At 38.0% G+C, this 16,423-nt stretch overlaps 1 protein-coding gene across 22 annotated transcripts in view; it reads right to left on the bottom strand.

The window, feature by feature from the left end:
- Window positions 1-16,423, bottom strand: part of Asb3 (ankyrin repeat and SOCS box containing 3) — a 169,249-nt gene that overhangs the window by 50,895 nt on the left and 101,931 nt on the right. For all 22 annotated transcript variants that reach the window (XM_076546165.1, XM_076546176.1, XM_076546184.1 and 19 more), the window contains one exon: window positions 7,668-7,928. In XM_076546165.1, the coding sequence (XP_076402280.1) occupies window positions 7,668-7,928 (261 nt within the window). The remainder of the gene's footprint in view (window positions 1-7,667; window positions 7,929-16,423) is intronic.

Below are 16,423 nucleotides of genomic sequence, written 5' to 3'. Positions count from 1 at the left end.
CTTCAAAAACCATTTAGTAAGGGAGACAAATTTTAGAAGACAAGCTGCTATAGGGCAGAAATATACTGCCACAGATATATTAAGAGAGGCATAAGAAAGTTAAGCATGGCAGTACATGCCTGTAATCCCAGCACTCAGGAAGTTAACACAGGAGGACTGCAAGGTCAAAACTAGTACAGGTTACTAAGACTCTTGTCTCCACAATACACAGAGGGGCACAACAAATGGCCAAGAGCTGGGCGGTGGTGGTGCACGCCTTTAATCCCAGTACTCGGAAGGCAGAGGCAGGTAGATCTCTGAGAGTTCAAGGCCCGCCTGGGCTACAGAGTGAGTTAGTGGAAAGGCGCAAAGCTACACAGAGAAACCCTGTCTGAGCCGGGCGGTGGTGGTGCACGCCTTTAATCCCAGAACTCCGGGAGGCAGAGGCAGGCAGATCTCTGTGAGTTCGAGGCCAGTCTGGGCTACCAAGTGAGTTCCAGGAAAGGTGCAAGCTACAGAGAAACCCTGTCTCGATAAACAAAAAAAAAAAAAAAAAAAAAAAAAGAAACCCTGTCTGGAAAAACCAAAAAAAAGGAAAAAAAAAATGGCCAAGAGTAGAAAAAAACAGTCTCTTGGGAAAGTACCATGTAAGCTATACCTCTCTTAAACATTTGCTGTCACTTCTTATAGAACTCTGTGCTTTTAAGATCAATTTGACTGTTTGTAGCCCTCAATTCATTCAGCCCAGCATAGCTATGTGGTCAATTCTCTCACACAATGCACCTAGAATGGTATACACATATGCACACGCACACACCTACCCTCTTCCTAAGGTAGAGATCTCAAGAACTGATGGTGAGAGCCCACCAGCACCAACTGGACTAAGTGGCCAACAGACAGCTCTCCTGCAGACAGGTCCCCCATCAAACCCTGTAACCCACAAGCCTCACTGCTCCCAAAACCTGCCACCAAGATTGCAGCTGCTCTGAGAAAGAGTTCTCAGATTATTGGACTAAGAGCTGCTCCCTGAGACAGAGTCCATAAGCACCGATTGAACCAAGAGCCCAGATTAGACCAAGAGCAGCTCGGCTCCATCAAACACACACTTGTACCGAGTGGAGGAAGAGATAGGTAGACACCAGTGCAAAAATACAGTCAACAACATAAAGATAATAATGGCACCATCAGAACCTAGTGGTTCCACATCAGCAAGACCTGAACATACCAATGCAGAAGGAGAAGAAATCAACCTTAAAATGACTTTAATAGAGGTCTTTAAAGAGGAAATAAAAAATTCCCTTAAAGAAATTAAGGAAAAGACAAAAAAATTGGAAGAAATCTCCCTGAAAGCAAGCCAAGAAGGGAACAGTTCAAGACTTGAAAACTGAAATAGAGACAATGAAGGAGACACCAACTGAGAGAATGCTAGAAATGGAAAATCTGAGTCAACAGGACCTACAGAATCAAGTATAACCAACAGAATGCAAAAGATGGAAGAAAGAATCTCTGACACTGAAGACACGATAGAAGAAATAGATTTGTCAGTCAAAGAAAACATTACAGCCAAAAAAAGCCATAACATAAACATCCAGGAAATTTGGGACACCATGAAAAGACCAAACCTAAGAATAATAGAGAGGAGGAGGAGGAGGAGAAGAAGAAGAAGAAGGTGACCAACTCAAAGGCACAGAAATATATTAACCAAATTCAAATAAGAAAATTTTCCCAACCTAAAGAAGGAAATGCCCATGAAGACACAAGAAGCTTACAGAACACTAAATAGACTGGATCAAAAAAAAAAAGTTCCCTTGCCACATAATAATAATCAAATCACTAAACATACAGAATAAAGGGAAAAAATGTTAAGAGTTACAAAGGAAAAAGGCCAAGTAACATATAAAGGCAGACCCATGAGAATACCACCTGACTTCATATGGAGACTCTGAAAGCCAGAAGGTTCTGGACAGACGCTGTGCAGACACATGGATGCCAACCCAGACTATTATACCCAGCAAAACTCTCAATCGGCATAGGAATAAACAAAATATCCCATGATAAAACCAGGTTTAAACAATATCTATCCCCAAATCTAGACCTACAGAAAGTACTAGAAGAAAAAATAAAACCTAAGGAAGTTAGATATACCAATGAAAACACAGGGAATAGATAAAGCCACACTGCCAGGCAGTGGTGGTGCACGCCTTTAATCCAAGCACTTGGAGGCAGAGCCAGGCACATCTCTGTGAGTTGAAGGCCATCCTGGACTACAGAGATATCCAGTACAGGCACCCAAACAACACAGAGAAACCCTATTTCAAAAAACCAAAAAGAAAAAGAAACAAAAAAAAAAAAAAAAAAAAGATTTTGCTGGGCAGTGGTGGTGCACACGTTTAATCCCAGCACTTGGGAAGCAGGGACAGGCAAATATTTGTGAGTTCGAGTCCAGCCTGGTCAACAAAGTGAGATCCAGAAAAGGCTCCAAAGCTACACAGAGAAACCCTGTCTCGAAAAAACAAAAACAAAACAAAACAAAAAGATAATCCCACACCAACAACACCAAAGAAGGGAAACATACAACACTACCACCAAAAAATAACAAAAATTACAATCACTTGTCATTAATATGCATTAATATCAATGGTCTCAATTTGCCCATAAAAAGACACAGAAAGGACATGAAAACAGGATCCATCTTTCTCTTCAACTTCAAAGACAGATACTACTTCAGAGTAAAAGGCTGGGAAAAAGTCTAATCTAAAGGACTTAAGAAGCAAGCTGGTGTAGCTATACTAATATCTAATAGAATAGACTTTAAACTACAATCAATCAAAAGACATCAGGAAGGACATTACGTATTTATCACAGAGAAAATACACCAGATGAAGTCTCAATTCTGAACATTTATGCACCAAATACAAGGGCACCCACATTTGTAAAAGAAACATTACTAAAGCTTAAATCCCACATCAAATCCCACACAGTAGTAGTGGAAGACTTCAACACCCCTTCTCACCAATGGACAAGTCTGCCAGACAGAAATTTAACAGAGTAATAAGGGAACTAACAGAAATATGACTCAAAAGGACTTAATAGATCTCTACAAAACATTCCACCTAACACAAAAGAATATACCTTCTTCTCAGCACCCCATGGAAACTTCTCTAAAACTGACCACAAGCGCGGTCACAAAGCAAATCTCAACAGATACAAAAAAACTGGAATAACCTCCTGTATTTTATTGGACTACCAAGGCTTAAAGTTAGATTTCAACAACAAAAGTTACAGAAAGCCTAGAATCACATGGAAACTGAATAATGCCCAACTGAATCATCAATGGGTCAAGGAAGAAATAAAGAAAGAAACTATAGATTTCCTAGAAATCAATGAAAATGAATGTACAACATACCCAAACTTATGGGATACTATGAAAGGAAAATCCATAGCTCTAAATGCCCACATAAAGAAGATGGAGAAATCTCATACTAAGAAATTAACAGCACACCTAGAACAAAAAGAAGCAAACTCACCCAGGATGAATCGACGCCAGGAAATAATCAAATTGAGGGCTAAAATCAATAAAATAGACACAAAAGGAACAATAGAAAGAATCAATGAAACAAAAAGTGGGTTCTTTGAGAAAATCAACAAGATAGACAAGCCCTTATTCAAATTATCCAAAAGGCAAAGAGAGAGCATCCGAATTCACAAAATCAGAAAGGAAAAGAGAGACATAAAAACAGACAACAAGGAAATCCAGAGAATCATCAGGTCATACTTCAAAAACCTGTACTCCACAAAATTGGAAAATCTGAAAGAAATGGACAACTTTCAGGACAGGTACCACATACCAAAGTTAAATCAAGACCAGATAAACTATTTACATAGACCAACATTCCCTAAGGAAATAGAAACAGTCATTAAAAGTCTCCCAACCAAAAAAATTCCAGGACAAGATGGTTTCAGTACAGAATTCTACCAGATTTTCAAAGAAGAACTCATACCAATACTCTTCAAATTGTTCCACACAATAGAAACAGAAAGAACACTACCAAACTCTTTATGAAGCTACAATTACCCTGATACCCAAACTACACAAAGATGCAACAAAGAAAGAGAATTACAGACCAATCTCCCTCATGAACATTGATGCCATAAAATATTGGCAAATTGAAGCCAAGAACACATCAAAAACATTATTCACCATGACCAAGAAGGCTTCATCATAGGGATGCAAGGAAGGTTCAACATACAAAAATCTGTCAATGAAATACACCATATAAACAAACTGAAAGAAAAAAAACCACATGATCATCTCATTAGATACTGAAAAAGCCTTTGACAAAATCCAACACCCCTCCATGATAAAAGCCCTAAAAAGATCAGGAATACAAGAAATATACCTAAACATAATGAGGGAAATTTACAGCAAGCCGACAGCCATCATCAAATTAAATGGAGAGAAACTCAAAGCTATTCCACTAAAATCAGGAACAAGACAAGGTTGTCCACTCTCCCCATATTTATTCAATACAGTACTTGAAGTTCTAGCTAGAGCAATAAGACAACAAAAGGAGATCAAGGGAATAGAAATTGGAACGGAAGAAGTCAAATTTTCACTATTTGCAGATGATATTATAGTATACATAAGTGACCCCAAAAATTCCACTAGGGAACTCCTACAGTTGATAAACAACTTCAGTAATGTGGCAGGATACAATATCAACTCAAAAAAATCAGTGGCCCTCCTATATACAACTGATAAATGGGCTGAGAAAGAAATCAGAGAAACAATACCCTTTATAATAATATAATAATATAAGCCACAAGTAATATAAAATAACTTGGGCTTACTCTAACTAAGCAAGTGAAAGACCTGTATGACAAGAACTTTAAGTCTCTGAAAAAAGAAATTGAAGAAGGTATCAGAAAATGGAAAGTGGAAAGATCTCCCATGCTTATGGATAGGTAGGATTAACATAGTAAAAAATGTCAATCTTACCAAAACCAATCTACAAATTCAGTGCAATCCCCATCAAAATCCCAACACAATGCTTCACAGACCTAGAAAGAACAATACTCAACTTCATATGGAAAAACAAAAAACCCAGGATAGCTAAAATAATCCTGTACAATAAAGCAACCTCTGAAGGCATCACCATCCCTACCCTCAAGCTCTACCATAGAGCTGTAGTAATAAAAAACAGCTTGGTACTGGCATAAAAACCGACATGTGCACCAACAGAATAAAAATGAAGACCCTGACATTAATCCGCACACCTATGTACACCTGATTTTTGACAAAGAAGCCAAAATTGTACAAGGGAAAAAGAAAGCATCTTCAACAAATGGTGCTGGCATAACTGGATGGCAACATGTAGAAGATTGCAAATAGATCCAAATCTGTCATGCACAAAACTCAAGTTCAAGTGGATCAAAGACCCCACATAAATCCAGGTACACTAAACTTGATGGAAGAGAACATAGAAAATAGTCTTGAATGCATTGGCACAAGAGACCATTTCCTAAATATAACAACAGTAGCACAGACACTGAGAGCAATAATTAATAAATGGGACTGCTGAAACTGAGAAGCTTTTGTAGGGCAAGGATATGGTCAACAAGACAAAATGACAGCCTACAGAATGGGAAAACATCTTCACCAACCCCACATCTGACAGAGGGCTGATGCAAAATATACAAAGAATTCAAGAAACTAGACATCAAAATACTGAACAATCCAATTTAAAAATGGGCCATAGAGCTAAACAGAGAATTCTCAACAGAAGAATCTCAATTGGCCAAAAGACATTTAAGGAACTGCTCAGCATCCTTAGTCATCGGGGAAACACAAATTAAAATGACATCTAAGATACTATCTTACACCTGTCAGAATGGCCAAGATCAAAAACACTGATGACAGCTTACGTTGGGGAAGATGCAGAACAAGGGAAACACTCCTCCACTGTTGGTGGGAGTACAAACTTGTACAACCACTGTGGAAATCAGTATGGCAGTTTCTCAGAAAATTGGGAATCAATCTACCTCAAGACCCAGCTATACCACTCTTGGGCATATACCCAAGGAATGCTCAATCATATCACAAGGACACATTCTCAATTTTGTTCATAGCAGCATTATTTGTAATAGCCAGAACCTAAATACAACCTAGATGTCCCTCAAATGAAGAATGGATAAAGAAAATGTGGTACATATACACAATGGAGTACTATTCAGCAGTTAAAAAATAACGATATCATGAAATTTTCAGGCAAATGAATGGAACCAGAAAATATTATCCTTAGTGAGGTAACCCAGACTCAGAAGGACAAACATGGTATTTACTCACTCATAAGTGGATACTAAATGTAAAGGAAAGAATAACCAGACTACAACCCAAAGCTCCAGAGAAGCTAGGAACAAGGAGGACCCTAAGAGGGACACATAGATCACCCAGTGAAGGAGAAATAGATGAGATGTACATGAGCAAACTGGGGGGAGAAGGGGGTAATGAGGGCAAGTGATGAGTGTAGTGGGTAGCCATTCCAGCTTGGATCTGGAAGTTCCAACCCCCACTGAGACTCTGGCAACTGTCATGCCTACAAGGCGGGGCCAGGGGAGGCACTTGGAGACCCGAGAGCTAGATGGGAGAGCACTCTCTCTGTGCCGGGACCCTGAACGGTAGAGGTGGACCGAACAGAGCTCCAGAGAACACAGCTGGATTGTGATACACCTTCCGCAGACCCTGCGACCTACCTATCCCTTAATTTGTGAGTTACGCCATTAAATAAATATCCTTTTAGCTACGTGGAGTGGCCATAATAATTTCACCAATAGATGAGGGATGAGAACATAAGTGAATGGGAGGTTTGAGCTGGTACATGGACAGAACGAGAGAGTAAGGAAGAGATACCATGAAAAGTGACGACATCATGGTAATAGGGAGAAACAGGGTGCTAGGGAAGTTCCCAGGAATCCATAAGGATGACCCCACCTTAGACTACTAGCAATCGTCGAGAGGGTGCCTGAACTGGCCTACTCCAGTAATCAAATTAGTGAATACCCTGTCATCATAGAGCCTTCATCCAGTAACCGATGGAAGCAGATAAAGAGATTCATGGCCTGGCGCCATGCCAAGCTCCAGGAGTCCAATCAATGAGAGAAAGGAGGGATTCAATGGCAAGGGACATAGAGATCATGATGGGAAAACATACGGAGTTGGCCAGCCAAACTAGTAGAACCTCATGAACTGTGGACCAATACCTGTGGAGCACCCATGGTACTGGACTAGGCCCTCCAGATAGGTGAGACAGTTGTTTAGCTTGAACTGGACAGGGGGCCCCCAGGTAGTGGGATCAGGATGGATCCCTGGTGCATGAGCGGGCTTTTTGGACCCCAGTGCCTATGATGGGGCACCTTGTGCAGCCTTGGTTCAGGGGGAAGGAGCTTGGACCTGCCTCAACTGATGTACCAGGCTCTGCTGACTTCCCATGGGAGACCTTACCTTGGAGGTGGGAATGGGGAATGGGTTGTGGGGGAAGGCTGAGGGGCAGGGGGAGGGAGGAGAGGGGATCTATGGTTGGTATGTAAAATGAATAGAAAAATTCTTAATAATAATAATAAAAGAACTGATGGCATGTTTGAGGCAGTCTCATTACCAATAGGGAGAGCCTACTAGAAAGATTTCTTACCAAGAGCTGCTGCACAGCAGAGTCAATGGGTCAAATCCAGCAAGCAGAAGATGTGGCAGCCATTCTTTATATTTTGTTTGTGCTTTAACTGCATAACTTATAAATTCAGATGTATGATTCCAAGGAGCCAACAGGCAAACTTTCTTTAAAAAGCAGCAAAACATTGAAAACTTCTCATACTTGAGGCAGTATGCCAAGTGAAGTTCATTTAACTGGGCTCCATACTTCAAAAGAATGTTCACAATTCCAACGAAGTCACAGCTTCACCAAAAAGTAAAAGAAAACACAAAGAAGTTTAAAAATTAGATTTCTACACAACAAATACTTCTTAACAAATTTTTAATAGTAGTTAAAAATGAGAACAAGAATGGCAGTTGGGATAAGCAGTGGCTTTTACATGCAATGGAATTGAAATGAGGTAATGAAGAAAACTTTTACATCTCAATCCCTCTGCACTGTTATGCTTACAACTATAAGATTTTTAAAAGTACCTTGACAAAGACACCTTTTTTAGCTATAATATTTTGTATAATTAAGCATTTCTCCTAAAAATTTTTTAAAGTTAATGAACAACATGGTAAGTCCCTGGAGATTAATTCATTCTAGAAAGCTCCATGTTATGTAGCCTTAGCCAATTTCCACTCTTTTATATTTGGCCAGCATGTATTATAACTATCACACAGGAAAGCTTTTTTTTTTTTTTTTTTTTTTTTTTTTTTTTTTTTTTTTTTTTTTGATTTTTCGAGATAGAGTTTCTCTGTGTAGCTTTGCGCCTTTCCTGGATCTCGCTCTGTAGACCAGGCTGGCCTCGAACTCACAAAGATCCACCTGCCTCTGCCTCCGGAGTGCTGGGATTAAAGGCGTGCGCCACCACCGCCCGGCCAGGAAAGCTTTTCTAATGAACATACTTAACTTACATTTTAAAGTTAATCTTCTTTATCAGGTACTTTTATGAAATAAGCATGTATCATTTTTATCTATTAAATAGGCTGTTTAAAAAAAAGATCATCCAATACTGACAGATGAACTGAAACTGACTGAAAGCAGACGTGATCCTTATTTGAGAGAGCCACTTGGCAAGACCATCAAAACAGGTAGGGCTACAAAAAGAGCACAGACCCTGAAGTCACCTAAAATGAGTTACTCTACTTTTCTGGCACTACATAAGTATTTATGAAAATAAATAAATAAATGAAATACTACATATATAATAAATATACTTATTTAGGTAAATATGTCTATATACATTTAAATATACTTATGTAAATAAATATAAAGTGTATATAAGTATTAAGTTTTTCAGACTTCTTATTCAGTAATATAATCTTTGGAAATTTGTCCAAAAGACAAAATTGAAGATAAATTGTAACCAATTGGAGAAATATGTTAGAAAAACACAACCTAAACATTCAACAAAGAATCAGGTAAATAAGCATAACATATTACAGCCATCAAAAACTGCAATTTTGAGTTACATGTCCATATTTTAAAAACTCTTCATAATGTTAAGTTTCACAAAGAATAATAAACATATGCACTCACTGTGCACACAACTGATGAAGTTATACAGGAATAAAATTATTGTCCCTTTGAACTTGGCATTATATCATTTAAAAGAATTATAAATGTTAAAATATTTTCAATAATTATAATACAGACTCTAGAAAAGAATAAGATTTTTATGTTAAATAAATGTAAAATGTCTAAACTATAGTCATGTGAGAACAACTAGTTCTTAAGACACATAAAACTTGACAAGTGCAGTATAGCACGCATCTTTAATGCTAACACTTGAGAGGCAGAGGCAGGTGGATCTAGAGCCAGCCTGGTCTACTTAGGTCAGCCAAAGGTACATATTGAGACCCTGTTTCAGAAAGAAAAAAAAAAAAGATTCTCTAATGAGGAAAACAAAAAACTGGAGAAAGCTTATACTGTATACAAGCCTGGAAAAATCAAAGTATAGGATGAAGCTATTTTTAAGCAAATTATAAACTCAATGTTCATCAATCTCTAAATACTTTTCAGAAGTACCTTTCAAATTAAAGCAATAGGCCCAATCATTAATCTGAGGAAAGTATAATAAAGAGTATAAAATTCCTTAAAAGTCTATAAATACATGTGCAATGATGTATTTATTGTAAATATAAACTTATCCTAAGTGTCCAAATTCGTCAAACATTTGTAGTAGATCCATTCATCCCCCTACAATACCACAAGAAAAATTCTCAGAACATTGTTTAATCTTGCATTCCAAGTTTAATTATAGAATTATTTTCATCCAATGTATTTTCTCTTAATTAGTATCCTAGAAAACATGCTTAATAAACTAACCCCAAACTTCTTCCAATTAGTATACTCACACAGCCTGTGTTAAAAGGAGAAAGAGCACACTCTGAAAAGGTCAGTGCTACAGTATAGGCGCCTCCCTTTTGCAACAAAATTATCATTCCCAAGGAAAACAGCAAGTGTGAAATATGCTGAAGAACCATAAGACATTGTCAGCACACTGAGCATCTGCCACAGTTACTGTAAAAGATCCCAAACACAAAGGAATGCTCCATATGACCTTGATTATTCCATGTCATTAAGCACAGTAAATTATCAGTGTTAGTTAATCTTTGGTTAAAATATAAATATGGATATATCTATATATGTCTCCTAAAATACTACTTCTCTCTATCCCAAGCCCTGATGAAAAATTGGGTAAGCTCTTCAGATCCTAGAGGGAGAAAAAGTCTATCCTGCAGACACAAACACCAAGAATTAACTATGACATAAAGAGACAGATCATTGCCTAAATAGTGAACAATCTGAGGAAGTGAATTATCTGAGTAAAAAGAGAAATTTAAAAACTAAAACCCAACAAAAACTTTATTTGATGGCCATTTTTTTCACCACTATGGTGTTTGATGTTTAGAAAAATAGATGGAAATAGGGTACTTACATAAAAGAAGTACAGTGATAGAAAATTCTACATGAAACATGGTTTACTTTAATCAAATATAAATGGACAAACATTTGGGGCATTTCATGTTCAATTAGTGAACAAATGTTTAAGCATCTTATTAGCTAATTATCAAAATGCCATGGGGTTTTAGCCATTGGCTAAAAGTAAAACGAGAGCACTAAGCTTTGTCTTATGTACCCACTTAAAAAAATTAGAGCCGGGCACACGCCTTTAATCCCAGCACTCGGGAGGCAGAGGCAGGCGGATCTCTGTGAGTTCAAGGCCAGCCTGGGCTGCCAAGTGAGTTCCAGGAAAAGTGCAAAGCTATACAGAGAAACCCTGTCTCGAAAAACCAAAAAAAAAAAAAAAAAAAAAAAAAAAGAAAATTAGAATTGACACAATGACTCCTATGAACCTAATGTGAAAAGAGTAACCAATATCAGTAAGACACACAGACAAAATAAGCTCTGCTAAACTACATTCTCCTTCTATGGTCGGAAATAAGAGTACAAATCTCTCAATTCCCATACTCCTCCCCCATTCAAAGTCATTCTTCTTTTTTTAATTTTATTTATTTTATTTTACAATAAATAAATAAAATTTATAAAAATTAATAAATAAAACAGCTTGTCGCTGTTGCCGGGCTCGTCTACCTCTGCAGGCCGCTGCTGGGCCTGTATGTCCCTGTCGGCCGCAGCTGCTGTGCCCATCTACCTCTGTGGGCCGCCGCCGCAGGCCTACCTGCCTCTGCTTGTCGCTGCTGCTGGGCTCGTCTACCTCTGCTGGCCGCCGCTGGGCCTGTATGACCCTGTTGGGGGTAGCTGCCAGGCCCATCTACCTCTGTGGGACGCCTCTAGGCCTGTATGTCCCTGTCGGCCGCCGCCGCTAGGCCTGTATGTCCTCAAAGTCATTCTTTCTTTATATTTGCTTATTTAGGCTGAGTTACTCTGCTGTGTCCTTGAGACACTAGCTTCATATCACTGTAGCTGATAACATCTGAACCTCAAGGAAGAAACTTCCTTTTGCTCTAGGATCTATTCAGTGGCAGAGGAAACACTTCCCATCATAGCATGAAGTGGAGAGAATGGCCACTGGTTCAAAAAGAAATGCATCATCACATATATCCACCAAAAATGTTTCAGAACATTAATCCTGAGCTAAACAGTGAACAATTTTTAAAAAACCAGAGTTACTATTTCTATGTATTACTTTTGTCGTCCTCTGATTCTACTTATAAGAGCAGGTAAGGGTTAGCAAACACAGGTCAATAATATAAGGTCACAAGTACTAAATAGATACATTTCAGAGAAATACTGGAAAACATGCAAATGAAAAAAGACTTTTCCTCATTAATACCTATGTCAAATAAGTATCATTAAATCTTTATGTAATTTTATCCCAAATTAACATTAATGTAACTATACATTGCTACTGTAAAAACAAAATTTCAAAACTTGTATAAGTAAACTTATTTCACTGCAATATCAAGTTAATCTCAGAAAACACAATCTTCCAAGTACCTGCTATCAATGATATGGCCCAAATTTAAGTTCTTATCTGAACACTGGATGTAAGAAATCCATTGTTTCATTTTTTAATAAAAACAAGTAATACCATGGTTATTTTGGAGTTAAATTACATTCAATTATGCTTACTTTTTATGAGTGGTGATTCTGATAAACTTGATAAATGCTTTAGGCATATGATTGCCCAACTTAAAGTAGTTAAAAATTTTTTTTTTTAATTTTCAGCAGTATCTTTCGGTGAAACAGTATTATCTCCAAACACTCAAAGAAAAACTATTGGGAAAATAAAGAGTTTCTTGGTTGATCAACAAAGCTCCACACAAACTCCCAAAATAATCAAGTGATTTTCATTTCACTGTGTTAATTAATTGCCAGGCATTAGCTAATTTAATGTAGTGTATGAACTAAAAATATAATTTTTTCCAGATAAATAGAGGACAGAAGGAAGAACAGAACTAACTCAGACATTTCTCTACACACCAAAAGCTGTGCAATCAACAGGTCCTGACAACTCCTTTATCTACATATGGTAAAAGTAGACATATGTGATTATCGTGCTATTATCCTTTAGATTTAATCCTTTGAGAAAGGTTGCCCTTTAATTCAATTCCCTACAATGTAGACCAGGCAAAGATGTACCAAAATTTAACATACTGCCGTAGCTTCCAGATAAACAAACAAAAAGTCAATTAGAAAGGCCAGAATATACCATTGCAATACTGATGATGCTGATGTCTGGGCATTTTCTACAGGCTAACAAATAATATTTTCCAATGACTTTTCTTACTTAAAACTTACTTGTTTTAAAAACACACTTATTCACTTAGCAAGTTCCGATTGAAGAAAACAATTCGTAGGCCTTTCCAAGATCAAGTCAGATTTCAATTTTTAATTTCTAGCTTTACAAAGTACTTCAGAGAATGTTGGTGACCACAGATATACACTTTTCTTCTATTTTTGCTTCACAGTGATTTGTTTTAAGCACCTTTTCTCTGTTTTGTCCTGAGTTGCTGAGCTGCTTATATGTATAATTTTAAGTCTTTAGGGTTGAAACATTTAGAGCCATAACAACTTACTCTTTTTTTCCTAGACTGATCAGTTTTTCCTCTACTGACTTCAACAACTGACTTGTTGATATTGTTGCTCAGGCATCTGTGGCTCTGCCCACTACTAACTCCTATCCCCCCACCTTTTTCCTTCATAAATATATATATATTTGCATTTTCAAGGTCAAGTTTATTTGTTTTTTTTTTTCATTTTTTTATTAAGAAATTTTTTATTCATTTTACATCCCAACCACAGATCCCCCTCTCTTCCCTCCTCCCAACCCACGAAACCCACTATGCACCCTATCCCATTCCCTCCTCCAACAAAGTAAGGCTTCCCATGAGGAGTCAGTAGAGCCTAGTACATTCAGTAGAGGCAGGTCCAAGTCCCTCCCCCTACATCAAGGCTGTGCAAGGCATCTCACCATGGGTAGTGAGCTCCAAAAAGCCAGCTCATGCACCAGGGATGGATCCTGATCCTACTGCCAGGGGTCCTCTTTAGCAGATCAAGCTACACAACTGTATCAATTATGCAGAGGGCCTAGTCCAGTCCTATTCAGGCTCCACAGCTGTTGGTCTCAAGTTCATGAGTTCCCCAAACCAAGCTATTTGGTTGTCTCTATAGGTTTCCCCATCATGATCTTTTGATGACCTTTGCTCATAGAATCCCTCTTCCCTGTCTCCTGCAGCTCAGCCTGGTGCTTGGCTGTGGATCTCTGCATCTACTTCTATCAGTTACTGGATGAAGGCTCTATGATGACAGTTAGGGTATGATCTGATTACTGGGGTAAGCCAGTTCACCCCAGCCTTCTTTCAATGTTTATTCACTCTGTTCTTTCTGGGGTAATTCTACAAGCCTATCTTCAAGATAGCTGACTTCGCTGTCACTTCTGTTCTGCTTCCAAGCCCATGCAATGAATTTTGCTTTATACCTTTTACTCCTCAGCTTTTCCTCAGAGAACTTCTACTTTTCAGTTTTGCAAATATATTTACTTCATGAAGCCCAGCTATAATAACTGCTTTCAATGACTTGCTATTTCCAACATCTGGATCATCCCAGGCTTGACAACTGTTCATTGTCTTTTCCTTGAGATTAACTATATGGTTCTTCATATATCTAGTAATTTTAGAGTGCATCCTAGACAAGGTAAATGTTATGTTTTGCAAATTCTGGGTCCTGTGTCTTGTCAATCCTTTGATGACTAAAAGGTTTATTCATTTGATTTAGCAGGCAGATAATATAGTTAGGTTCAGATTACAATTTCTGCTCTATCTTCAACAGACAGTATTTCTTCTTAATGTTACTTCTGTTCTCAAAGTCTTTGTTATGCAGTTTTGGGCCTGATCTAAGGGCTTACTTAAGGCTTTGGTCATGGTTTAAATTTTGCTTTCAACAATCTGGACTCTCCTGTACATTTGAAACTAACAGTGAGCCTAAGAATATGAAAATTCATATGCATAATCAGCAGGTCTCTCCAATACTACCCGTATGCAGTTCTGACACTTTCATTCTAATTAGCTAATTGCTCACATGGAAAAACAGGTTTGTATTGGGATTTTAGCTGCTGGAGCCACTGCTACTACCCAGCTTCAGACTAGGGCCCTCGCTCAGAGCAATACAGTAAGAGAAAAAGTAAACTGGGGGATCCACTGTCCCATAGGGTCACCTCACCAAATTACCACATTTATCACCTGCCTACTTTGGTATATGTGGCAGAATCATTGGGTAGTTCCTTTTTCTAAAATTTTAACCAGTGTTATTATTTTGTGGTTGGTTGCTTGGTTGGTTTATTAAGATAGGATGTCTTGTAATACAGGCTGGCTTCCAACTCCCTTTGTGACTCAGGATGCCCTTGATCTCCTGATAGCTATGTCTCTACCTCCCCAGACAATGGTATGTGTCACCATACTAAGCTTGATCACAGCTTTTAAATATAATTAACAAGACAGCAAGAGTGAGGCTGCAGTGGGGTTACTTCCACTAAGCTAGTAAGTGACCCCACACTGCACATGAATAATTCAGTAGCATTGAAAGCTAGTCATGGTGGTACACACCTATAATCATAGCATCCTTGGCTACATAGTAAGTTCAAGACCAGTCTGAGATACATAGGAACTTATCTTAAAAAAATAAAAATAGCACTGAAATTTACCCAGAAAAAAATTCTACAGAGTAACTTAAATATAAAAAGTAAACCGATGAGGATAGAGGGATGATTCAGGCAGTAAAGTAATTGCCAACCAAGTATCAACCAGATCCTTTCACTCAAGAACCAGGTGCAGCAAAGTGACTCTTTAACATCACTACTAAGGAGTGAGACATGGTAGAGACAAAACAGATCCCTAGAGTTCACTAGCCAGTCATTCTAGCTCTATATTCAATGAGAGACCCTGCCTCAAAAACTAAGACGGAAAGCCACAAGAAAACAACCAACATCAATGTCTGGCTTCCATATACATGTTCACAAGTGTACATGTACCCACAAGGGCACATTAACATACATACACGTGCAAAATAAACTTTTAAAGAAGCAAATCAACTGTGGATTCCTTAAAAAGTACAACTGTAGGAGGATAATGAGAAAGTTCAATCAGTAAAGCATTCATTTTACTATGAGGTCTATGAGGACCTGATTTTAATCCCTAAAACCCATATTTTAAAAAAATACAATTTAGGGGGCTGTGGATATAGTTCAGAGGTAGATTGCTTACCTAGTATGCTCAAGGTACCAGGCTCAATCCTTAGCAAAGAGGGAGAGAATGAGATTGAGTATATAAATACAATCCTGGACTATTTGTGAAGAAGAAAATAAAGGACCAAATGACCACTTCTAGCAAATAAATATTATACAAGCACCTTATTGAAGGAGAAAAAGAAATACCCTGCCTTTCAAGATTATATTTATATTTTTTAAGATATGCTACTAAACATTATTTATTGCAGCATATTGACCTCCATAGAGTCAGTGCCAGGATAAATGAAAACTAGAAGGGTACTGAATGAATGCCTCAATGAGGAAAAAATTAAGCAAGGGCAAAGGACATGCCTTTTAGTACAGCACAGACACTGTAAATCGCTATGCAAATATAAATCACATTCTTATTGGTGCACATTTTATGGGGTTGGCAGTTTTCTCACCTCCTCTATCTCTGATGCAGTATATACAAATGCTACTAAATACTATTCATCCCATTGGGTTTCAAAACCTTAATGAATAGGGGCCATGTTTCAGTTTT

The sequence above is a fragment of the Peromyscus maniculatus genome, chromosome 10 (genome assembly GCF_049852395.1).
Source record: "Peromyscus maniculatus bairdii isolate BWxNUB_F1_BW_parent chromosome 10, HU_Pman_BW_mat_3.1, whole genome shotgun sequence".
Lineage (NCBI taxonomy): Eukaryota > Metazoa > Chordata > Mammalia > Rodentia > Cricetidae > Peromyscus > Peromyscus maniculatus.
The sequence above is the reverse complement of the archived record's forward strand: the minus strand, read 5'-3'. Positions and strand labels throughout refer to the sequence as shown.